General features: G+C 41.8%; 1 protein-coding gene across 2 annotated transcripts in view; it reads right to left on the bottom strand.

The window, feature by feature from the left end:
* vps50 (VPS50 EARP/GARPII complex subunit) overlaps nucleotides 1–26,603 on the bottom strand; it is a 113,329-nt gene that overhangs the window by 71,897 nt on the left and 14,829 nt on the right. For both annotated transcript variants that reach the window (XM_085792050.1, XM_085792051.1), the window contains exons 5-11: nucleotides 21,962–22,015; nucleotides 15,352–15,422; nucleotides 14,199–14,316; nucleotides 13,594–13,629; nucleotides 13,193–13,275; nucleotides 2,700–2,742; nucleotides 1,434–1,532 (exon numbers count right to left, since the gene is read on the bottom strand). In XM_085792050.1, coding sequence (XP_085648176.1) covers nucleotides 1,434–1,532; nucleotides 2,700–2,742; nucleotides 13,193–13,275; nucleotides 13,594–13,629; nucleotides 14,199–14,316; nucleotides 15,352–15,422; nucleotides 21,962–22,015 — 504 coding nt within the window. The remainder of the gene's footprint in view (nucleotides 1–1,433; nucleotides 1,533–2,699; nucleotides 2,743–13,192; nucleotides 13,276–13,593; nucleotides 13,630–14,198; nucleotides 14,317–15,351; nucleotides 15,423–21,961; nucleotides 22,016–26,603) is intronic.

Raw genomic sequence — 26,603 nt, 5'->3', positions numbered from 1 at the left:
TTTTGAGAATTACAAATCTTTTTGTGGCTGATTTCTGTGGGTGTCACTTGACTGACAGTGAGCGAGGAATAATCATCACGAAGGATGACATGAATGCCCTGTGGCCTCGATCATTCAGTTGAAGAGCCTAAAATATTCTCTGCTCCAATGAGAAGACCCCGAGTAGTACACTCAGTGGAGCAAAAACACTCCACTGAGGCAAAAAATAAAGACAAAGAAGTGAAGAAAAAGAAAAATTTGAGTGAAAAAAATGATATCCCTATGTTTACTTTGGTGTTTTAACCATTTTGTCTGTGAAAGATTTTGCTCTAACCTAAATAGTGGCAAAAGGTTGAGACAATACGGCAACAGCTTCAAAATAAATGATGTTAAAGGTACAGTATAATATGTAGGAATTACCGGAACGTATTCTTGATGTTGCATTCACATGAAATCGGTCGCCCACTTATGTACGTATCTGTAAGCACTTGTAACAACAACTCATTCTAAGGTACGAGAAAGCTTTCATTTGTATGCGGGTGTGATTCAACTTCAGTGGAATACGTATTTATGAAAGACATATTTGATTTTTGCTAATAAAAAGCCAAATACGTTACAGGTACATACTGGGGCTTTAAAGACCCCCTCCCATGAAAATTGTGTTTTTCGTGCTTTTCACATGTTCCTGTGGCATTTTTCTGATGTTAGAGGACATATCAGCAGAAAAGGAAGTGCAAAATTGCATTTCTGAGTTTTTCTGCCTTCAAATTGCTGTGAACCAATGGCAGACGCAAACTGGCAGTTTCAGGGAGACTGGAGTTGACGTGTACAAGCCCCCGCCCCACTCTGCATCTGGCTCAGAGGTGAAAGGCTTGGCAGTTCGGTGTAGCTGTCGAGGTACAACAGGTATAGCTCACCTGGTAGAGCAGCTTGCACCGTGAGCAAGGACTATGTTCCAGTCTGGGATCAAATCCTAGTGTGCAGTTTTACGCTAAACGCACTGAATCGGTATTGTACAATGTCCAGCTGTCAGCGACGGGGTGGCTAGGCGGGTGCAGAGCAGCGCAGTCTCCGCCCACCCTCCAGAGGCGCATTGCTAATGAGCTGCTGGTGCTGTGCAGAAGGAGAGCCCTGGGAAATGGCACAGGTTTTGTGATTTTGGCTAAAAACTTCATAATCACAATTTAAAGACCACAGAGAATGTCTTAAAATAACCAAAAAGGGTTGCGGGAGGGGGACTTTAAGCAGGCAAGATAAACAACAAAAAATGTTTTAAAACTGCAATTGCTGACATAATTGTTAAACCTCACAAATTGCCCAAGAAAATTACCTAAATTATACAGAGAGAGTCAAACAACAGTACGTGTGCAGTAAGTGAAGACAACAAGTGGACCATCACATCCAGTCATGTTCAGTTATTCACCGTGACGCTGCAGACGGGTAAAACCACTGACCTGTGTCTTGCCCAGGAGCTTGTAGGCCAGCTGGACCTTGGTGTAGTGCAAAACATCAAAGTGCTTACAAGTCTTGGACAAGGCGACATCAAGCTGCTCCTGTAGCCAGAAATAGACAGATGACAAAGGAGAAAAAAGGGGCAAAGTGAGGGGAAGAGCAAAGAGGGGGATTATCAGCGTTAAGACCGTGGATTTAGCCATAGATGTGCAGATGTATAGCTACGGCGCAGGGCCAAGGGCAGGTAATTGGATGTGGATGTGTGTGCGAGTGTGAGAGTAAGTCTTTGACAAGGAGATAAAAAGAGAGGTGAGAAAGTAAGACAAGGTTAGGAGGAAGTTGGGGAGCACAGGGATGTGTAACAACCCTGACACATTAAGCCCAGCTCAACCAACATAGCGCTGACAAAGGCTAAGTGATCAAGCGCCTTGCATCACCGTGCGTTTTCTCACGCCTGCACTTAAACGTAACGCAGCGACTACAGCTGACATGACAAACTCTCTATAATTACGTGAGAGCCTCTAGTCGGTGACGATGTTACCTAAATTCCCTAAATTTGTCATTACCAAACTAAGTGGTGTGAGGAAATAGCAGCAGGACAAACTGGTGCCCACCGTGCATCAGAATTAAAAAAGTATTGTGCAATTTTAAAGTTCCTCCTGATCGCTCACTGATGATTACAATTACTCTATGTAGAGTCTGAAGATTTTCATCACTGGCACCAACTAATGTTTGTGAGTGTTTGAATTAGCTAAGATACATTCTCTATACACATATTTAGAGTGAAGTTAGTTTTAATCCATAGTTATAGAGAATCTTTCTAAGCTATTTCACAAACTGGTAAACACACCAGCGCCTCGGTGCATGGCAACTTTCGAGTGTGCGTATGTGTACGCCTATTTCTTGTATACAGACAATAATGTAATGTAATTAATCTACTCAAGCGCAGCAGCAGTGCTGCAGAGAAAATTGGTTTGCATACCATTTATCATACACAAGTATCAGAGCCCAGCTAGAGATGATACAGATATAATTTACTGTGTTTGCACCTTCACAATAATGACTTTCTGAAAGTGTCAATATTTGATGGACCCAGAATGAGAAAGCCAAGCTATCAAAATGTCAAAATGAGGTATAAATTACTTCTTTCAGATGAGGGCTTCTGGAAAATTACAAGGTTAGTGCAAAATATTAGTCACTGCTCAAAGTCTCTTTGCTGCAAGCGCTTTCAAATAATAGAATTAGTGATAAAGCAGGGAAGCACATACCTCTATTTGCTCCAGAGTGTCTTGTAGTTTGGAATTCAATTCGCTGTTGGGAGGGAAAAAAGATGACTGAGGGTTAGTTCCTCAATTCTGGACAAGAAAAGCAACTAAAATTATTTATTGTTTCCATTATGAGTTTGTCAATAAATAATGTTGTTTATGTTGTTTATCAGCTGCATGAAAATCACATTTTAATAACAAAATGAGATATAACGTTCCTTATTTAGCTTTACCGACAGTTGAATTACAACATTTTTACCTGAAATCTCAAACCGCATTTTTACCAGAAAATATTCATGAATTCCATTCAGTTAGACACATGCAATAATTTTGTTTCTTATGAAGCAGCAACCATGTTTTCCACGTGAGTATGACACAGATGCCACTGAGACTTTGCCTCCTCATGCAAACAGAGAGCCAAGGGACCAAAAACATGATGGATATATCCCAACGAGACCTTTGAGATCTCAAGTCTTATTCTTAGTTTCAAGTGTTTGTCGAGCATCATGACGTTAGCTACAGTCAGTCCGTGCACTACTCATGTTATTCAAGACACAAAACGCCTACACCTCCTTGAAACATCCTCAGATTTTTGCCTCATGCTGGGAAACGCTTTCAACTCAAAAAAGCCGAGAAGCTGCAACAGAAATCACGACTACTTTGCTCGTCCCAAGACACCGATTCAATTCCCTTGTGACTCCCCCTGCACCGGGCCCATTCATAATCATCCTCTGTTCCACCGTTTCCCTCCCTCTGTCCCTGCTTTCCTTGGGGTCTTTTTCAGGTCAGCCTGCTCTTATGTTGTGCCTTGTGAGACCACAGTCGCCCAAGGGAGAGAATGTCCTTAACAAATTGCTAATTAAGCATCTTGGCTTCAGCTGGGAATAGAGGCTAAGGAGAGTGAGGAGGAGGAGGGAGAGGCTGAGAGGAGACTGCAGATGGAGTCCCACAGGTCGTTTGTGAAACAGGTAACAAAATGAGCACAGCATCTCCCGACTCTATGCACTGTAACCCTTTTTATCTGTGTGAGTGAAGGAAACGAGAGCATCACCGAGAAAAAAATGACAGTTCCACGACGTTCAAACGTAGTCAAGGACAGCCTGTTCTGGCAGACTGGAGACTGATGGGACACAAAGGAAGCACCACTTCAAGAATGATGTAACAGTACAGGACCAAGGTGAACTGACAAACACCTGTACCACAACTTTTTAATAATACTCTATTTGTAAGGGACCATGTACTGTACAATGTCAAACATAAATACAATTTGATTTAGAAGCTGCCTTGGCCAAAACTGAATACCGTACTTCATTTGCACAAATTAGTACCGTACTTCACATACGATCAGGAAAAGGATGGAAAAGTTTATTTATATCAGTAATTCAATTCAAAAAGTGAAACTAATACATTATATAGATCCATTACACATTGCATGTCTTGATGACAATGATAATGATTATGGCTTACATTTAATGAAGAGCTAAAATTCATTATCTCAAAAAAAAAATTAAATTCAAAAAGACCAATTAATTATTTTTTTTTAATATGTAAATATTGGCCTTCTGAAAAGTATGTCCATTTATACGCATTCAGTGTATGTGCAAACTGCAAAGTATTCATACTGGCTTAGGCAACGTCTCATACTTGAGGCTAATTTCCATTTCTCACACACACACAAACACACACACACACACACACACACACGCGCGCACACACACACGCACACACACACACACACACACACACACCAATAGTTTAATAATAATAATTTACCAACTGTGGTCAATTAAATGATATTTGAATACCAAGCATAACAAATAAAGTCATTATAGTAAAATAGAGGGTCAAACAAATCCTATTAAATATAGAGTAACACAGCTGAGCAGCTTTTAACTACTTACAATCTCCTTGACTACAGTGAATTTAATTGAATGAGTTGGCATTTGCCACAGTAATCATAACACCACTCTCAGCTACAGTGGGGTCGGTATCCTCAGTGGAAACTACAGTTTGGAAGCCAAGATAAGGAAAACATACATAAGAAGTGAGTAAGCTGGCTCCACTACAGAGAGGAGGACGGGATCAATGTCAAGTCCTGGCTACTGAAGAAATACATCTGAATGTCCATATGCAAGGCCCAGGAGAGAGCTAAACAAAGGCTTAGAGTCCTGGCAGCCAGACGAAGGAGGCACAGCAGAGGAGCAGAGGCCAACAGGATAAATGCCCTGTTCATCTGAGAACGTTCTGGGCAACTCCCACACTGCAGCGTGGTAAAATAAAAAAGGAGCTAAACTGCAAAGTGAACAGAGCTGCAGGACCATATGAGAGGAAAAGAAGAAAATCATCTCACAAGACCAACCCTCAGGGGCTGATACAACAGAGAGTACAGCAGGCCAGTGCAGCTCCTCCAGCAGAAACCTGTCACCATCACAATCTACAGTATGGCTGTAACTGGGCAGTAACATGGCTCCCATTTACTGGTTGAAGGCACTGAAAGGCACATATTAAAAATATGGGACATTTTCTTATCTGCTTTCTTCCCTCTCATGTGTTCATTTCAAATATAAAGCAATAATTGGTTAAGTTAGCTGAGCAGAAACACTAGAAGCAGGAAAGACCGACATCCAAACACCTACAAGCACCTCTACACATCAGTGACCTTGCTGGCCAAGAAATAATTCCAGTAGATATCTCCCTAGAAATATTATTTCAAAAAACTAGCAGGAAAAAAGAAGAAACAGCCCACACAACCTCGTCCCGTTCCAGATACTCTACTGACAACGTTACGGACTTCTCAGCCCTTCATCAAGTCATCATCATAATGTGTTTCACCCATGTAGCATATATATGTAGACGCCCAGGGGGCACGTGGGATCATTCACAAAAAAATTCACACAAAAAAACACAATAGCCTGTGTGAAGGCAGCTTACCGATAGGGAAACATTTGACATTCATACATTATACATTATATCAGAAAAATACAAAAAGACATCAGGTTAAAATATAGGCTAGTCCATATCCTTTTGGATATTTACTTTGGGCACAATGTCACCTAGAGGCATGAATGAAGAGTTCCCTATCAATCACTTTTGGTGATGGATGTGATGGACTAGCCTATTTTAACCTGATGTCTTTTTGTATTTTTCTGATATAATGTATGAATGTCAAATGTTTCCCTATCGGTAAGCTGCCTTCACACAGGCTATTGTGTTTTTTTGTGTGAATTTTTTTGTGAATGATCCCACGTCTGATGAGGTCACCAGGGGGCGTCTACATATATATGCTACATGGGTGAAACACATTATGATGATGACTTGATGAAGGGCTGAGAAGCCCGAAACGTTGTCAGTAGAGTATCTGGAGCGGGACGAGGTTGTGCGGGCTGTTTCTTCTTTTTTCTGCTTTCCCCTTGGCCCAGCACCCCAAGCAAGGGATGTGCATATATTTTTACAATTTTTAAAAAAACTAGCAGGACAAATGGAAAGAACAGCTTGGTGTCATTCTGCTTACCTGTCCAACCTTCAAACTGAATCAATCAATAACCTGCCCCTTCATTTTATCCAACGACTATTACTCCTCATAAACAAGATAAACTGATTCTTAACAGTCCATCAGCCAAGGTCAAGCAACCTTGACCTGGGCTGATGGACTGGACTTCTGATGAACAGCACAAGAGGTCGACTCAAGGCCAAACCCCCAGTTCACCTGCTGATATTGTGCACGTGCACTGTATATGTTACTTAGTCACACTGTCCTATGAGTGCTCATGTGTGTACAGATGCAGCTCCTCCCTGCTTACTGACACGCTTCCCTGATCAGACAGAATGCATAAATAACAGATGAGGAGAAAAACATAATTAACAATCTGTTCCCTGCAGGGAACAAGAGGATTGAAATAGAATTATGTAGAAATTGGGGCGTTTTTTTTTTTTTTTTGAACACCCCTTTTTCAATTATCACCGGCAATAGGTGTCCACAGAGCCTGGAGGCCGAGTCCCTCCACGGTGACTTGCTGACTCGCTAAACAGTCATTGTGTGCTGTGCTTGGAGGGTCGGCCGGATGCTTAGATTTTGCGAGGATGCCATATTTGCTGCAGTGGAATTACATGGCAGACAGAGAGGGAACAAGCCAAACACAGAAACCGCAATTACACAAGTGAGTAAGCAGGGAGGTTAAGAGGAAGAATACTGAGAAAACCGATCCCAACAGACGAGGACATGTGCACTGATTGTTTTCTTGTTTGTCAAGTGCAAAATCTTATGTAGCATTAAGATATTTGGCTCTAGAGTTTTGGCCCTTTCTCCATGAGCACGGTCCCACATTAGTTTGTAAGAGTTTGCACGTAGAACTTGGATCCATCAAGATTTGGCACCGACTGTGAAAATAATCATAAGTCAAAGAAATTAAGTATTTTGGATAATTTCACTTCAGACATGCAATTACTCATTGATTATGACAAAACAATTATTTTGATCAATATTAAGATCACAATTATTTCACGCAATCACTCATTAACTTTGGAAACACAATGCATTTCTTCAACTTAAAAATAAGAAGAAAAACAAAACAAAAAACTCAAATATTACAAGACAAATAGCCTTGTTTCTATGTTGTTTTAAATTAAAAAGCTTCAACAGACAGTGTCTAAACTGTACTTGTCCACCATCACACCTTGAACTGCTCTCATGTCACACAGATTTCTTTATAATGAAACAAATTGTTAAAACTTCTGTTTTGTTTGTGTTCGAAGTCTTAGGAAGTTTAAGCGGCAGGGTTTCAACGAGGACAAAGTTTAGCCTCTTCTGGTACTGATAGGACGAGACTTCAGAGGACACTTGGAACAGACGGGAATAATTTATTAGTATTAATCTCTAAAAACACAATGACTGCACTTCATATCAAATTCTTCTTTCAGCTGTGTGCAGCGAACATCAGCAGTAAAATGAGGGAAGTTGGGTTTTGAGGCCAGAATACTCCCCAGTCCCCAGAGGCCACACCTCCAAATTGTCAGTGAGACAAATTAGATACATTATTTACTAACAGCTGAACTACATTGATTTCACTCTCTGTGATATTCTGACGGGTTTTAAAGCCGAAACGAGAGGCACACAGCTCTACAGTAAAGTGCTCTCTCCACAGGAGGTAGTGATGGAGGTTGTTCTGCAGAACTTCCTCCTCATGCCCTCTTACGGGGTGTTCCCACCAAACGCGATGACGCTTCATCGCGCGTCGAGATTACATGTAAAGTCAATGCAAACACGCGATTAGTCGCGTCATCGCGCCGGGCGATGCGATGGACGCGATAGCGCGGCGCGATGGACGCGTTGGCCGCGAAAAATCGCCTCCATCGCGCCGCCCGGCGCGATGACGCTTCATCGCTCGAGTTGAAATAATTGAACTTTTGCGGCGAATTCGCGTGAAGACGCGCCGCGACAGCCTATCAGCTTTGAGATCGTCACCGACGTGCTGACGTACGGACGTACTGGTGTTCCCTTGGCAGCTTAGTCAGAGCGAGTCTATTGACAATATTAGAAGTTTTCTGGTTTAGTTTAGTTTATTATTCAGATCCCCATTAGCTGCAGCAAAGCCACAGCTCTTCACTGTTGCTTTTCCGGTGCTGTTACAAACGTTTCTTGTTTGGAGATTTGGACATGAAAGCACGTTATCACTACTGTTTTCAACCAGCGGGCGCTGCGAGCCGCCGCCCCGTCCCAAAGCACTCAACAGGCGGTCAGTCACACAGTAGTTCACGGAGCTGTCTCCGCTGCAGCCAGAGACCCACACCGCTGTTCCTGTCCCATCTACAGGGACAGGAACAGTGCAGCAACGGTGGTTATCTCTGCCAGAGAATGAAATAGTGGGAGAAATGTTGTTGTTTGGGCGGGCTCGTCGCGCGACGCGATGCCGCGACGAGGCGTTTTTTGCATATTGAACCAGCGTCAAAACTGGAGCGTCTAGCGCGACGCGATTTCATTTGACGCGCGATTCAATCGCGTTCATCGCGTTTGGTGGGAACACCCCGTTAAACACGCCTTCCCAACTTTTCAGCAAGGTCTAGAGTAGACCTAGCCTAGAAATCTAGACGCCCCCTAGCGGCAGCAAATATATTTGCTCCGTAGGTGGGTCTAGAAAGGAGCCATAGGAACTTTTTGAGTCTTGAACATCGTTTGTGTTCACCAATCACAGTGCTCTATCTGTTTAGAGAGTCGTTGGGCGGGCTTAACGCGATGACGACATATACTTGCGATGGTGAAAAACATGACAAGATGGCTTTGGCAAAGGAATCGTTTGAATCGGCGTTGGCATCAACTTTGAAAGAATTAAAATTGTCATTTTCTTTAAAAGCTGAGCAAGAAACTGCACTGAAGTCATTCATTTAGAAGAAGGATGTATTTGGTGTTTTGCCAACGGGATATGGGAAAAGTTTAATCTACCAGTTTGCGCCGTCATCCTGCTCTTTGCTCTGATTGGTCGTAGCGCTACCCTATTGCGTGCAGAGGCAGTTTGAAAGACAGCCTTCATCCCGCCCCCGGTCATTGCCAGACTAGACATTTTAATGATATAGTCGGGCTTGTCAGGCTAGAGTAGACCTTGACTCCAGACCAACATCAGACCAACTTCTCCTGCTGCTCAGTAGGGGATGACACTGTCCTGACTATCCTAACGGAGATCAGACTGATGAGGTTGGTGGTAAAGATGAAATGTGTTGCAAAAAAGAATGTGGCACATGTAACTGTTTTATTGTAATCGAAAATAAAATTTGAAGAATCGAAGATGCTTGGTTCAGGCAGAGCGGTGTGGTTTGTTTTGTTTTTTTCTATTGTTTTATATGTGGTAGCTCACTAATTGAAGAAGCTGTGATTAGTCTGTCTGTTATACTGGCTACTCACTCCAGTAGCTTATGTGAACATCCAATTAAATACAAATATTTGGAAAGGAGATAACAGGTTTACCGAATAATTAAAGCAGCCTGCTGTAATTGCTCCTCGTCATGAAAAGAACTGTGGCTGCAAATAAACAAAGATGACTTAACTGTGGCCTTGCCAAGTTGCAGCAAACATGGTCGCAATCTCCGCTTCGTTAGCTACAGCATTTAATAATGGCCAGTGTGTTGATAATGTATTTGTGTGTGGAGTAAGAGTTGGCCTTGTTTTGGATATGAATTTGACATCACTTCATCATAGAAATCTGTGTTAAACTGTGTCATTAGAGTGTGAAGTACTCTCAAGTTACCGGTAAGCATCTTCTCTCTTATAGGGACACAAGTATAACTGAAAAAGTGTTGGTGGCAAATGGAGAGGCAGGCAAAAGCATTGTGTATAGATGGAAGTAAAACTGCCAGAGTTGAAAAAACATTCAGATCAAGATTTGACTGAGAGCCTGTTGTTGTTGTTTTCAGCGCAATACAAACAGTGACACATTACTACAACTGTTGGAGAACCTTTTATAAATCTGCTCTGGGACACAATCTGCAAAGATGAAGACAACAAAAGCACTGCGGCTCTGAATAAATTGGTGATCTGGGTGAAGTGCTCGCAGTTTCATGTTGGACAGCCTGCACAAGATTGTTTGTGTTTCTGAGACAGCAAACATCCGAGACAAAAGCACACAGCCTCTCTTGCCCTTCTTCCCACACTTAGCTGCTCTTGAAGAAGCAGCTGAACCACCCTGTCCTTCAGAGGATTACAACACCTGAACAAAACCACCTCTCTCAATAATAAGCTGGCAGTGAGCTGGAGTGGAGATCTGGAGGACATTCAGCTAAAATGACATGTGCTGGATAGATACTTTTGCCTGATAAATAGATTTGGTTGAAATGCTTAAAGGGATAGTTCAACATTTTGGCAAATTGGCCCATGCCATACTCCCTATAGTCATAGCAGTAGGTTCGTTACCTTTAATTGTCGGTGCAAGCTATTTTTAGAACGGCGGAGCAGAGCCACGAGCTGCTCAGAGCTACACTACCACTATGAGATAATAACGTTATTATCTCATAGCGTGGTGAATGTGCAGGTCACAACTTGTCCACCAGAGTGTTTTGGAGTTGTTGGATTGTGTATTTGATGAGTTTGATGTGGGAAACTAAGAAATCCCATGAGCCTCCATAGCGTAGCTCTGAGCAGCTCACGGCTCTGCTCTGCCATTCTAAAAATAGCTTACACCAACAAATAAAGGTAACGAACCTACTGCTATGACAATAGGGATTATGGCAATGTGCTAATTTGCCAAAATGTTGAGCTATCCCTTTAAAATGTAGAAGTAGAAATGAAGAAGTTCTGCATTGACTGGATTCTTAGTGACAACTTCAGGCCGTAGTTTTGTAACAAACTACATTTGACACATCTCTTATATATATCTTATATAAAATATGTGGATAATTATAAACAGATACAAAATATGAACAAAAAAAAAACAAGCGCTGACACCTCTAAGCATTATCATATCTATTTTATAATTATTCTACAAAGCTCTAGGCTAGAGTACACCTTTGTTGAACACTGTGCTGACGTGTGAGGGTCCTAAGAAGCCCAATAGCTGGCCATGTGCACGGTTTGATGACAATGAACTGAGACAGATCTATGAGACTCTGTGTGCCTTGTTGAGAAAACAGTGTTGACTTTTAAAAGGCTGGGGACATGGACAAAGGAAGGGGAGAGGCATGGCTGTGTGTAGGGCATTCAGCAGCACATGGGAGAGCAGAGCTACAAGGTTAAACCAGAGTGCAGCAGACCGGCCAGTGGCTGCTTATTGAGGGAAATGCTGCAGTCAGGGCTCTAGCAATTTTGGGCAGAGAGCCAAAGCGCTAGGTTGCATGCTAATGCAAAGTGTGACAGATGTGCGATCAATGCACAACTGTTAAAAACGAATACATTCAGGGAAGTGGCATTAGCATACTGCCGAAGAAAGCACAGATGAGGACGGCGAAACAATGACCACCCGGCTGTCACAGCATGTTTACAGTGAGTGAATACACTGACACTGGAGGTTATGAAACACTGGAGGTTATGAAATTCATAGCTTTAAGTGCTTCTTCTCATCACATTCCCACATTGAAAAATGCACTTTATCATTGATGGCAAAACGGCGCATGGGTCTGTCCTGCACGTCTCCCTCCCCCCAGCACATTCAGCAGACTCTCATCACGGACATGGAACACCATTAATGGCAAATTAATGACACTGTGAAAACAAAAGTGATATCCACACAAATAAACAGCAGCTGCCGGTGGGAGGGAACAGTGGGAGGAATTTTCCGCATCACAACAATCCCCCTGCGCCTCATCGATTATTTCCCACCAGTCACTCAATCACTCAAGTGGCATTATTACAGCAAAACCTGCATTGTCTCCAGCTCCACTGTTAATTCACTGTGGTAAGTCAGAGTTAGTTTTTGTGTCACTGTTGAGATTATGCTTGACAATTCCCGCAAGGTTGGTTACCAATAGATTACCAAGACTTTTTTTTTTTTTTTTAATGTCGAGAAGTTGGTTTGAAACAGAAAAGAAATATAAAAGTGTACATGGATGTGTGTTTTGGAAGCCAGGGAAGAAGTTGATAGAATATTCTACACAAAGTGTCACAGGAGGAGGCAGGAAGCCAGCGATGACATTCATTTCTGATCAATGCTTAATCAATACAGAAAAATGGAGCGCTGAGGTTCCCACCTGCTGCCACAAATTGGGCACAATTACACAGAAAATCAAAGGGACACGGACAACTTTCCCTCAGATACTCAACATCTTTCCCTGTGCACATGACAATACCCTTCAATACGGCCAAGTATTTTCAAATCTGACTTGTACTCTTAAAAAGACGAGAGTAGAGAGAAAGAGGTTTGTTGTGTCGCCCTAACAGTGCCTCTTTATCTTATAAGCTGATTCTCTTCAGTTCAACAACTATATTTAAACTGGTGGTACCTAAGGAGATAAGCACTATTCTTAAAGCAGGCAGCTGCATTCAGAATATCTTCCAAACATTTCAGCCTCAAACCTCTATGGTGGCAGCAGGCTTATATTCACTGAGAACGTCCTGCTGTGGACAATTTCCACTCAGCTAAAAGCCCGTCGATAAGGTCTGCAGATAGTTCAAACTCAAGAAAATTGCTCTGACTGTCACAGTCAATGCAACAGACTAGCCTCAAGGCAATGATGAGTAAAACAAGAGGAAATAAAAAGCCCCTTAACACAACTTTTATTAAATTCCAACAGTGAGAGAAAAAAACAAGGTTAAGACAAAAAACATATGGTATTCTTTGATCTGTATTTCAGAGGCAACATAGGGTTTCGATTTAAAGGAGACCAATTTCCTAGTTTCCTCTGTGTAAAAGGAGTTGACATCGGACTCAGAATGATCTAATATATGTCATATTTTACTCGACAAAGATCCGAAAGGTCAGAAAACTTTCCAAGCGCCTACAGTAAACGGAGCCCAGTGTGTATTCCCATTTGGATACAACTAAATATCGTTCCATCTACTGTATCTGCTCATACGGTACCTGATGCAGCTGTAGTGTTTGAAGGTGCTGGCAGCCTTTTGACACTCCAGGCAGAGCTGGATTGCACCTGGGTAGTCTTCCTCCTGGAGCAACACAAAGGAGAGACATTTAGTTAAAAAAAAACACACACACACAAACTTTACAGAGTGTAGTCTGTTCCCATTCAATAAACACCAAATCAATATCATATCATTTTGTGTTGATCCAGTGTGATACAACTGTCTTCTTATGAAATGGCTCATGTTTGTGTGGGTTTGTTTTTCAATGTAGAATCCGTATTATTTTTTACCTTTCAAGTCAGTTATAAACACATCTGTGTGTGTGTGTGTGTGTGTGTGTGTGTGTGTGTGTGTGTGTGTGTGTGTGTGTGTGTGTGTGTGTGTGTGTGTGTGTGTCAATACCTCAAGCATCTCGCTGAGTCTTACATCTGTTCTTTGCTGTGAAGGGAAGATTGACAGGAAGAGGAAGAGGACGTCAATACAGCATCAAATAACAAATAGGCCACAATCACGAGTGACAACCAGTTCTGCATTAGTTTTCCCTTCCAGCTGTGACCATGTTGGAAACATCCTGTTGTCGTTCACACGTTCACGGATAAAGCATATAATGAAAGCAAGTGAAGAGATGGATAAAATAGAGGATGTCTGGTATATATGGTGCATTGAGGCACATCGGTGACCTTCAGTAGCTGAGTCTGACACAGTTCTTTCCTGGAGTTTGAAGACTGTTGTCTGGGTTTTATCTGGCCCAAACAGATTTTGGCTTTCATTTAATTAACCATGAGGTGTCACGCTGAGTGTCGATCTGTGCAGGGTGTGGCAGCCATGTTGGCAAGAAAACTGCTAATTTTGTTTTGGCGTTGAACCAGACGGAAGCTTTAGATCACAGCCCCAAAAATGATGTAGTAGTAACTTTAGGATAGTTGAGCTGGCGCGCGTCTCTCGGATGTTCATGGCTTTTACACTAAAGCCACATACTATTTACAATCGTGTCAGTGAATGTATACCAGCGTCTTGATGGTCCTCAGAGACTTGAGCAAGCCTGTCAGCAGTTGTCGTCTTCTCTGATTGGCCAGCAGACCCAGGCTGGCCTCGGTGAACCCCTCCTTTGCCACACTCAGTTGTCTGCAGGAAAGATGTGAACGGGGAAGCGAGAACATAGCATCAATACAGGGAAATGTTATTTCATATTACTGAGCCGACAGTAGAACTATAACTAGCAAATCTGTTCATCACATTGTGTACCTGAGCATTCTGACCACTTGAAACATGAAGCACAAAATTGATATGACGGTAACGCTTTACAATAAGGGTTAGTTAGTTAGTACATTATTAAGCATTAATATATAGGGGCGGTGCGTGGCGCAGTGGTTAAAGCAGGCGTCCCCGGTTCGAATCCCACGTCGGGCAGACCTTTCCTGCATGTCATTCCCCCTCTCTCTGCCTCCCCCTTTCCTGTCTGTCTATACTGTGCTATCAAATAAAGGTAAAAATGCCAAAAAAATATACTTAAAAAAAAAAAAGCATTAATATATAAACTAATGTGTTAATTAATGCTGAGTAATGCATACATAATGATAACAAATTACATTATTCAACTTTTATTATTACTTAATAATTTATTAACTAACTTTGAGTAGTAAACATTAATGTACTGCTTACTAATAGGCTACATTAATTAATGTGTTTCCTAATCCTAAGTAATACATAATAATGATTGTTAATATATCTGTAAACAGTTAATTAATGCTTAATAATGTACTAACTAACGTTAATTAAAGGACCCTTATTGTAAAGTGTTACCGATAAGACTAAAAGAAAAACAACATACAGTACAGACAGACTAACACGAGGACAAATGGTTGTTGTCTTATCGGCGACAAGATAATACTGTAACAAGCCTAATAAATAAAGACTAAAGATGTGTTATAACAGAAAGTATATAGTATATTCTACTGGTGTGTTTCATTTTGAGCTACTTTCTTTCAAGGGCAGACAAGACAGAATCATTTGTCATGTGACCACAAGTAATACGATACGAAGGGACGGAGCAGTTATCTCAGCGTGAAAAAACACTTAGTATGCAGATTTGGTTTGAAAGCGCTATTACAAGAGCTACTTAATTCAATGAATAGATCGTATGTAATAGAACATCATTACCTCCTTGCATTAGTGCAAATGACGGCTGCCAACTGCAGGTTGGTCTGTAACGCCGTCACTCTCTCCAGTTCCTGTGAACAAGGACCAAGTTAGTGGAGAAATGAGCAAGTCTAGTGTATCTGTGAACACTGGAACAGACCATGTTAATGTGTATTGAGCAAAACTTTTTGTGAGCAGCACTCTAAATAGTACAATAATAAATCAATGGACCACAGTCCCTCTATGAAAAATCACTGGTTGAAAGGTCAGAAAGGGGCTGATGGAGCATATTCATGACATCGTTGCATTATATTTGAATTCTGCCTATTGTCATATTGTCAGTGTTGAAATACCGATAAAGCTCCTCTGATTTTCACCTTTCTTTGTTTCTACAATGTCACCTCTAAAGTATGGAATAGTTAGTGAAACCGGGCTGGTTAAGATCCCAGGTTATCATCAGTCGCCTCTTTTTCCAAGCTGCTGCTCCACTGCTGCTAAAAATCATGATTTTGAAACCACACAATTGTCATTTCATGGTAACTTTAACAGTTGTTCATTTTCTTATCAGGAGTTAATCACATGTGCACAGATATTTTGAGTAAAAAGTGGTTGTTCTAGGCAACTAAACAAATTCTATACCAACCTAGTAAAACAAAGAGATAAACTAAAAAAAAACTAAAAAAAAAACCTGAGTTTGAGAATTGAGTCTCCACACATATTATTGTAGTATCTATATTCAATGACATTGTGAAAGTGGTTTGTTTCGGATGTCGTCAGTGACACATGTTCCTGATAATGCCATTACAAATCACTGTCACAGCTACACACCACGCAGACATGAACAGCAATGCTTGCCAGTTGCCAACACACATACATCAGAGCGCTCTTCTGTGAGATGAACCCCGCTGTGAGCCTTTAATGAAGACTGATGTTACAGATGATGTAATTATGGTAAGTTAGGCATGGCATCATCCGTGCCGGTGTGTATTATAGTTCAAGAGAACAACTTTCAAAACAGAAAATCAAGGAGCACCTTCCTCTCTTCAGAGTTTTGATGTGAAGAAGACAAATCAATGAGCACTCTGCTCTCCGAGTTCAGTTAATATGCCACTTCAATGACCTCTGCAGAGAACAAACACACACTCAGCCAAAGCAGGGCCGAGAGGCAAATTGCTCCACTTCTATATTTTCGACTTTTCTTGTCCTCCTAGTGTTTTTATTTTCTTGGATCTGCCAGATGTCATGCCGGAGGTGGGAGATGCTCGTCCTTTGATTTTATTTGTTTAATTTTGTATCACCTCGCCGCAAAAAAGGCTCCAGTGTTCACAAAAGGTGTCTTCATTACGCTGTCAGACATAAAACAACCATTTACCAACAGAATATGGTCTGGGGAAATTCATTTTCAACGGTAATAAAAATAAAAAAAACAACAACAGCATCAACAAGTGGCACTTCATGGCTGTGGGTACCAGATGAATGGTCCCATTCAAACCAATCTGTCCTCATGATCTCCAGTGCGGATGAAGATCTTGACAAGTACACAGTCTGCGAGGTTCTGAGGGGACGTGCACCATGCGAGTCTTATGCTTTTCTGCCTGGAGCAAGTGTTTCCAGGAAGAGATCATATCCAAGCTAGGGGTAGACCTATATTATCAGAAAGATCAACTATTAACCTTGAAATTGTTGTTTTCCTGAATCTGGCCTAATACCTATTAAAGAAATAGTTCAACATTTTGGGAAACACGCTCATTCCAAGTAAAATCCTAAATCTGATGCCGCAGGGTTAGTAAGGAGACTTAAAACAGGGGAGAGAGCCTTGCTCTGTGACAAACAGTGTGTTGCCTTAATCCAACAACATTGTGTTTCTATGGGCAGGCATTTATGACAATTTGTTTATTGGTACAAAACCTGTATAAAACCATCACTTTTCAGCATTAACGAGAGGACTAGTACCCCCACAATTAATCTATTGCATAATTGTGTCTTTTTACATCCTCAAGGAAAATGGTCATGATTTCAAAAATACACCACATTTCTAAGTAATCGTATGTACATTCACAGCATCTGACACGAGAGTATGCTCATATGCACTGGTCAGAATAGGATGAAGGTAGCATGGTGACCTCTCTATATTCAGGAAAATGCCCTTGCTCAGGAAGCAGCAGCAAGCGGCTGGAGCTGGGATGACTCACCAGGAGACTGAGTCACATGCTGGAAACAATGCAGCCCACGTCTTTACAGTAGCATCTGCACCATTAACATCTGTAAACCTCTATTATGTCTACATGTATACTCCTGACATGAAGTGCTGAAGAGTTAAAGGGGTAGAGCAAATGAATCAGTGAGTACAGGTACAGGGTGGTAGAATTCAGTTCAGCAGTCAGTTATATTCAGCACAATTAAAGAGCTGCAACATAAACAGCAACCTGGACCAACAGGGATCAATTTCTCATCTTTGTCCAACATTGCTACGCCCATTACCAACATACAGGTAATACAGTAGACAGCTGTTGTATTATGCAGTCCTAATGTAATGAACACACACACACCGAGTTATGTCCATGCACATAGAATAACAAGACAAAAACAGCTTAAATGCACACACACTTGCAGCTTCAAAGGAACACGTACACTCAGCACGCTCAGCATGCTGAGCACCTCGTATGTAGCCTCTGGCTCCAATTTGTTGTTCAACCTGAGCTCTGAGCCATCTATCCAGTTTGTGAGCTACAGTTAACCTGACAGACAACAGGCTCAATCAGCTTAGCCTGTGTGAGAGGAGATACAGCAACTGTGTACAATGGTGCGACTGGTCAGTAAAAGAGGTTAGACAACAGGTATGCGTGAGTGAGATAAGCTTACAAACATAAAGTAAAGAATGGACGAGTTTTTGATTATCTAACAACACACAAATATTAGCTCATCTCGTCCTGTGCACAAGAAGGAAAGGGATGAGCCTACTTAGGTGGAAATAAACTACACAACTTGACTCCTAGAATGTCGACAAACACAACTCTGGTGTGGGAAGGGAAGGTCAAGGAGGAGGAGATGTTAATTCACAGGGGAGATTTTTTCTTCCAGGCTTCCTTATTCATATATTCACAAGAGGTCCTTGCTGTGACCCTCCAGCACATTGACTATGCACCGGCCTCATGTTACCCTCCCTGCCCACACATTTTAATGCTGCTGCTGTTTGCGCTCTGTCCTAGTTGCCTTTTTAATTCTGGGGTGAATGGAAAACAAAGTTGGATGGTATTCAGGACGCACAAGTGCAGGGACTCCCAGCTAGGGCTGACATTTTTTTTGTATTCAGTGTGTTTACGTCTCCACATTCACACACATTTACCTAAAGGATATGTGAGTATGTATCTCCTCCACACACATAACCGCCCTGCCACTTCCATTTCCTATCAAGTTGTCCTGTACCAAACGGAACAACCTTTAGACAGGCGTGTAATTGGCGGGTATGACCACCAAGGTTGGACAAATTACCAATCTCTCTGCAAGGAGGCAAGTGGGGAACAAAAACAAAGTCAACCAGCAGTAACTGTGATGAATAAGTGTTTCCAGTGGGAAATAATTGAATACGAGTCTAAGTCCATTCTTTTGAGTGAGGGCAACCTAGTGCAAATTCATTACAACTCGGTCTCCACAAGGTGATCTCTCTTTCCTGACAAGTCGAAGGGTCATGTAGTTTAGCCACTAAGTCTCTTTTTAACTGGAGAGATAAGAGAGCTCAATTATTTTAAATCACCACGCTACCTGCCAAGCTGCAGGAAATATGGCCACAGTCTCCTCGTCTTGAGTTACAGCATCAAATAATGGTCACGAGTGTATGTATCAGAATAGTATGACGTCACCATGAATTTGACCTTTGACCATTTAGATATATTTGGATGAAAAATGATATCACATGATCATTTTATGATCCTATTGAGACATTTGTGTTAAATTGTGTCATGGATGCATGAACTCACATGTTTTATGAGGTCATTGTGATCTTTATCCGTGACCACCAAAATCTAATGAGTAGGGGTGGGAATCTTTTACTATCTCACGATTAGATTTAATTCAGATTTTTGGGGCTACGATTCGATTCAAAATCGATTTTTGATTCAAAACGTTTTGACTCATAATGATTTCTGCTTCAGTCTATCGGTGTGCAACGGATCCTCATGATCTACATGAGGATCCTCATGAGACAGAATGACTAAAGTGTCTTTTTCACATATATTTTAAACATGTATCCATGCTTAGATTGAGTTGTTGAAACTGTTGCATATAAGTAATATCACATATTGCTTAAGTAACAAAATTAAAAGTGCCTCTTTATATAAAAAAAAAAAGTGCAGTTAAACATGCTGCCTTTTAAATTCTAAGGAAATGGAAGCCGACAGCCAGCAGATTTGTTTCACTTTTTTAAATTTTTTTTAATCGATTTTGGGACATTTTATATTGATTCTGAATCATATTAAATGAGAATTGCGATTCTTATGTGAATCGATTTTTTGGCACACCCCTACTAATGAGGTCACGTTTGAACCCAAATGAATGTATTAGAAGAAATGTTTTTTATTGCCTTGCTGCCACATTGTAATTTTATTGATCAAAAAAATTAAGTAGTAGATGTTTTAGCCTCTTTGAGAGTTTTTTTTAACAACTTTTTTGTGGGAAAACAATTTTAATCAAAGAATTTTTACGAATTTTAAAATGCCTCTTTAGGGGGACTTGAAGGAAACCTGGTTCCACTTCTGCCCCCTTCAGCGTGCAGGCAGCAGCCATGTGTCACTAGAGGGCAGCATCAGTGACCCAACGCAGGTGCCAGCAGGAGGTTCGTCCCTCCATAGCTATGAATCACATCAGACACTAAGCAGGCGCTCAACACGAGGGCTGAGGCACGAGTGTGCGTGTCTGCACAATTTATGTGTTCACTGACGTGTTGTTCACAGCACACGAGTGCTGTGGAGCAGCGCCACTGTACCCTGTGGCTCTGTGGCTCTGCAGCAGCAGTGTGTGCGTCTCAGTCTACATGTGTGATAGAATATCACGCTGAGGAGATAAGAAGACTTGGAAAAGAAAAGAAAAAGAAAAAGAGAGGGGAAACAGAAGAAGCAGGTGTACTGCCAAATACATGTACCGTAACCGCATGTCTTCATTCCTCAGCTGCCTGGTCAAAGGGCTGGATGTTTACCAAGCTGTGTGCACAACACACTAAACAAATCTGCAAGCAGCATCAACTTCATCATTAGTTTTCTTTCAATCTCTAAATCTGTTTGAAAGCTAGCAAATTATGGAGCAATACTCTGTCTCCCCTCTCAATGTGACATTAATTCAGTGGATGTAGAAACTAAAGTGCCCTGTGAACTCCACAGGGCATTTGTAGAGCGTCTGAATATGGGCAAAGATGGGTCAATGGAAATGCCCCCGAAATCTCTGGCAACGTCGACTAATAAGCCCTGCTGTCATTTGCTCTCAGCAGAGTCACAGCCAGGGTCATAGAAATAATGATCAATTTGCTATTCAGAGACTGACCTTCAGATGGCTTAACAATGGCAGTAACATCACTGCCGCTTCACTACGTACTACATTTGTTAAAGCTGTCAGTCATCTGCTGCGTCTCACCAGGATCAAAGCATCACTGACTAAATACAAACTTGGCAGAGTCGAGCAAACTTCAACAGTCCGTCTGATGGGGACGAGCAAGATTTGATTTACTAGTCTTTTGATTCATAATTCAAATAAACCAAAAGGCCAAGTCTTTCAATCAGATCCAATACAATCATACATATTGGCAGATCTTTGATCTCCAGGCAAACCACTTTTATCGTGAAGGCCACTTAATGCAGCAACAAACCACACACATTTTTGGTTATTATTTATCTAACTTGGAGTTTCATCTACAAACAAGTACTAATACCCTAGATTTTTAAATGGAAACACAGTGTTTGCCCCCCTTTCTATGCAGCAGTGGGTTAAGCAAACCACTCTCAGCTTACAATTTAGAGGTTTGAACCTTCAAGAAAGTTATTCTTTCTGCAAGTTGCATTTCTAAACACAGTGAAATAAATGATGTCACAACCGCTCACTGTTGTCAAATGAATCAGGTGAATCAAAGCAGTTGAAAGAATCATTGCCTCATCAACAGATCAAATGTGTTCTCCTGTAATGCCTGGTCTCCACTGGATCCCACCAAAAATAGACTGAATAATGGCCTACTTGATATAAAGACATCGTCACACATGCTAGTTCATTTCAGTTCATTGCAACATCACGAGTTGATCAAAGAGGGGATTAGTCTGAATTCACAATCTGACTATGTTCCAAATGAAAAATAGATTATTGCCCCACTTCTCCCTCCTTCGCAGCTGGAGTCAAAGTTCCAATTGCCATGGTTACAGAAATGTATGTAGCTGGTGGCAGGAAACCTTCACACCAACGAAAACCATGATGGCATCAAAAGAACTTGATGCTATTGATTAAACTAAACAAACAAATAGTAGGCTATACAACAGATGTGATTTGGAACAACAGCTGAGTGGATGAAAGTGTTTAAGACGAGTGGCTGAGTGGGGATAAGTCAGTGTGGGGAAACAGACGTTTAATCTGTTGGCGAGTCGACCCTGCATCTTACCTTGACATAAGCAGGCTGCTTCTCCAGAATGAGATCTGCGACCTTTTTAGAAACCTGCAGATTGAGACAAAGAGAGAGACAGAGAGCAATACAGTTAAAATGATGAACAGAATGTAAAAAAAGGGGGGTGAAAGGATTTGAACGTTCTTCCCAAATGCCAACCCACAAAAGCGGTTTGGCCACTGCAATCTTGCTATTGCGGATGGAGCGGGAATAGCAATCACTGATGTCTGTGTGTAAAGTGCCATATGACCGAAACCTTTTAAGAGAGAGTTTCTCTTTCTCAGTTTAATTTCATTCAACGTCGTCCTCAATAGTCTTCCCTCTTGTTCCTTTTTCAGAAGCTCCCCTGTTCTCTCGGCTCCCATTGTGTTTTCTAATGTTCTCTCCTCTTTGTGACTTTTACCAACTTGACTCACAGCAGAGGTGAAGTAGCAATTATTTATAAAGCATGTGCCCTGCTTGTGACATGAAGCGCAGTATTAAGCACGGTCATGAGATCGGCGTGACCCCCTGCTATGGGTGTTGCTTTTACCAGAGGAGGAAAAAAGCTGAAGAACACTCGACAGACAAGGTGGGGGAGTTATGGACAACTCCTTCCTTTTCATTCAATACTTATGATACGTTTCCAAAAGGCCATTGTACACTGTCCACAGGATTGTTTTCTCATCCTACTTTGACCTTGGATTACACATGTGTGTGTAAATCTTCATTAATAACTTTCCAAAATCCACACGTTTACATTAATTGGCTATAATTTTGACACTAATGCACTTTTAAGTGGTATTTGGCGATTGATTTGGTTTTGCACTTCCATAAAGCTGGTTGACCTAAAGGTTGAAAAAGCCATTTCAGTGTTCTTTGTATATGAGAAAAGCTCAAATATGGATCCAACATTTCCAACTTACATTCTCAAACCCACGCCCATAAGATATCATCAGACTTGAGAGAGCTCATGAAACAAGATATTATACAGTAGTTTTCACATCAACAGCAGCAATTAAACTCACTTTTAATGAGTAACATTGGATAAATGCCCCTTTAAAACAGGGCCCCAGTGTTGGAGGATGGTCTGTCTGATTAAAAAAAAAAAAATTACATCCTAATTTATGCTCAGTAAGGGCTCATTTCTAGAACTCATTGACAAATTGTTTCCAATGTCAAAGTCAAGAATGAATTTTCAAGCTGAAATCTCTTTTTCTAATCTTACAAGATGATATGAGCTGGAGACGAATGTGCTGCTCATTATAATGACAAAGGACAAACACTTGTCCAGGAGCTGAAACTAACCAACTCCACACACACACACACACACACACACACACACACACACACACACACACACACACACACACACACACACACACACACACACACACACACACACACACACACACACACACACAGGTTGATTTTTACGACGCGAGTGAGAGTTTATTGGAAGCAGTGAGTAGGTGTTCATATCCGCTAGTATGAAGTATGAAGCAGACGGGGCTAGGATGACATTTGGACATGGGGTAGTTGCATGATAGCCAGCTGGAGACCTAAGAAAGATGACAAATGCAGCTCAGTTGAAACTGTTCATTCCACAGGGTGTGTGTGTGTGTGTGTGTGTGTGTGTGTGTCAACATTCATGTAAATGAATAGTGAGGTAGGTCATAGTGAAAACTATTCACTGCTTGGAAGGAGTACAACAAACTGGGCACGGAAATGGTGAAGAAACACTGAAGAAAGTTACATTGTTGCACTGAAAAAAGCCAAAGATTAATCAAAAACAGAACCGACTCAAAATAAAGCCAGAACGCCACCTTTTGGCAACCTACTGACTTTAACACTAAACTTTCCCAAGAGTGAAAGAATCTGAGAAAATAAATGAATTCCCAACTGTGAGTAACTAAATCCTCCCACCTGAGTCACAGGGCCAAAGTCATTAGTCCTCAGCTCACACTCTCGTACACAAATGAGGGCTAATTGTGTAGAAACCATAGACTGTAAAAAGAATGGACGTAGCATCCGTGACGTCACCCATTGGTTTTGGGGAGTCGTTTTTGTGACTCAAATATGGCGGCCTGAACAGCGCCATGTTGGATTGGCCGGCCGAGAACCCGCCCACTGGCCTCGAGGCAGCTGTCCACGGAGCTGCTCGGACCTGTCACTCAACGTTTCCGCGCCCTGATTGGCCAGAATTTTAACCTAATAACAGTAAAACTATAGAGTTAAAAAAAAATTCACCCCCCTCAGAGTGTGTGCGGGGGTAGAAACTATCGATTGAGACGAAAAAACGTTCTGACACCAGGCTTTTAACATGTTTACTGAGGATGTAAAGTCGGCGATTTTAACATGGGGGTCTATGGGGAATGCTCCCTTCTGACACCAGCCCCCAGAGGAATCCGAGGGGATTACAGTTTTTTGAACGCGGAAGTGAGCTTCACTTCTCAGACCGACAACTGCCCCCTTGGTAGAAACTGGGATTGGAGAGCAGGCACGGTGCATGTAATGTTTAGCAGATGGAGTAAATGTTGTCCAACACACTAGTGACTGATAATGAACAGTCATCAACTCGGACACAAAGGAAGATGACAAATGTAATTTTTTTCCCCCCCTACGGGGACATCAGCATGCCGCCAGGAAAGAAAAAACAAACAAGGCAGTCACAGGAAGAGACAGACGGCAAACTGCAGCTCAACACTCACCCAGAATAAGATAATGAATGCAAGCATCCCTAACAGAGATAGAACATGTTTGTACAATTTGTAGCATTCACTCATTAGCATGAAGGCTTAAGACTATGTATGTTGGCTTACAATGAATGTGTCTGAATAAGAACATGTTTGCTACTTCTTACAGGTGTTTACGGAGATGTAGGAGGCAATTAGAGGTTATTAGCTGGTGCTAATTAAGGTAAACAGTTGTATCAAGCAGATAAAAAGGAGTGCAGGCCAGTGTCTGACAGAGAAAGCTGGGACGAAGGCTGAGTAAACGCATCGATGGGATGAGTTTTCCACCGGCAATGCACTGCTCTTCACTCGCAAAGACGGAAAGTAACATTTGGAAAACGTATTCCAAAAGGTTCCATGTCTCTTGTGTCGAGTCACATTCTATCAGACCGACCACCAAATGGGCTGTTGGGGCACTTTGCTGCTTCTCAAAATACCACCGCACCCCTGCTCTGCCGCTGTTTGTGGATGTCACCTTTTCATGCAAGGACGTGATCTCTCGTGCTCCATTTTCGCACACACGGACACACGCACTGCACCCTCTCTACCTTTAAAGCAGATATCATCGGCACGGCCGTTTCGGCTAATGCTGTGTTCAAGGCAGGCTTTTGAAACCGTAAGTTACAGCTTCAAGTCACAACTACGACTTGGTAGCGTTCCAGGTAACCCGTAGCTCGTGTTTTTACCGTCCTGTTGTCTGTGAAAGTTCCCTATAACGGCCACTCGTAACTTCCGACCCGTGAACTCGTACCAGATCGAACTGGTATGACTTCACAGGAAGGAAAAACACAAAGTACGAGTTTCCTTGAACGCACCATGAGTTAGCAGCCCCCGCCCTTGTCAGGCATCAATTGGTCCTCGTGCTACGTCACCACATTCACGCGCATCCCTTGGCTGCACACACAGCCCTTCATGCCGTTCTCTCCCCTCATTGGATAACACTTGTATCCCACAAGGAAAATTTTCTCCTCGGGTTACAGCAGAGCAGAGTGACGGAGAGACTCGTGTTTAGGCTGAAATACTTCATGTAAGTGATTGCTGACGGAAAATAGGACTATTTAGGACTTATATTAACAAAAACATTCCACTGATATCTGCTTTAACTTCTTCTGCACAGTGGGACATCGTTTCAGCCTGATTTGAACACAGGGAGGAATTTGGCATTCAGGCACGATTTAGGCAAAGGTTGCATAACCATTGCTAACTTAAAAACAAAAAAAGCAAAGGGAGAGAACTCATTACTCCTGCAGGAGCCACAGTCGTTGCTATAGTTTTCAAGTTTCATTAAAATTTGATCATCATTTGCTTCCTCTGACATCTCTGCAACCTATATTCATACAGAATACAAGAAAGTTACTTTCAGATGGATGGGAACTAAAATGCAAAATGTTGTTGTTGGTGGATGGACAACATAATGTTCCTGTGTAGGTTTATTGACTTGTCTGTCGTCTCATCTTCAGTAGAAGAATCTTCAGAGTATTTTAAGATTTCAAGATCTTGAGTGAAATATTAATGGTAACAGTTGTTCAACTATTGCATCAGATAATGACTACAGCTGATAAAAGCCCTCAGAATACCAATACAAGCTTGTGTGTCCACATTAATTAAGGCCTCCTAGCATTTATGCGTTGACATGGGAATTGTGACAACCACACACAACCAAACTGTCTCTGAACCCTGACATTTTGCGTACAGGCCGAAAGTCTTGCGGCGCGAAAAGGCAATTAGCCCTGAGACGAGCCTCTGCCAGGCGTGTGTCAAAAATGCCAATTAAGCTCGGATACTGTGGCAAAGAGACAGGGCAGTTGTTCTCTTTCCCAATGCCACAGCAAGTCTGTTCTACCCTACAGACGAGCCAGGCAGGGAGGGAGGGAGGGAGGGGAAGAAAAAAAGAAGAAGAGAGGATAGTTTATGTCAGTGGTAAG

This window comes from Trachurus japonicus, chromosome 11 (genome assembly GCF_045865225.1).
Source record: "Trachurus japonicus isolate A0001 chromosome 11, Traja_1.0".
In the NCBI taxonomy this organism is placed as follows: Eukaryota; Metazoa; Chordata; class Actinopteri; order Carangiformes; family Carangidae; genus Trachurus; species Trachurus japonicus.
Note: the sequence above shows the minus strand (reverse complement) of the source record. Positions and strands in the feature narration are given on the sequence as shown.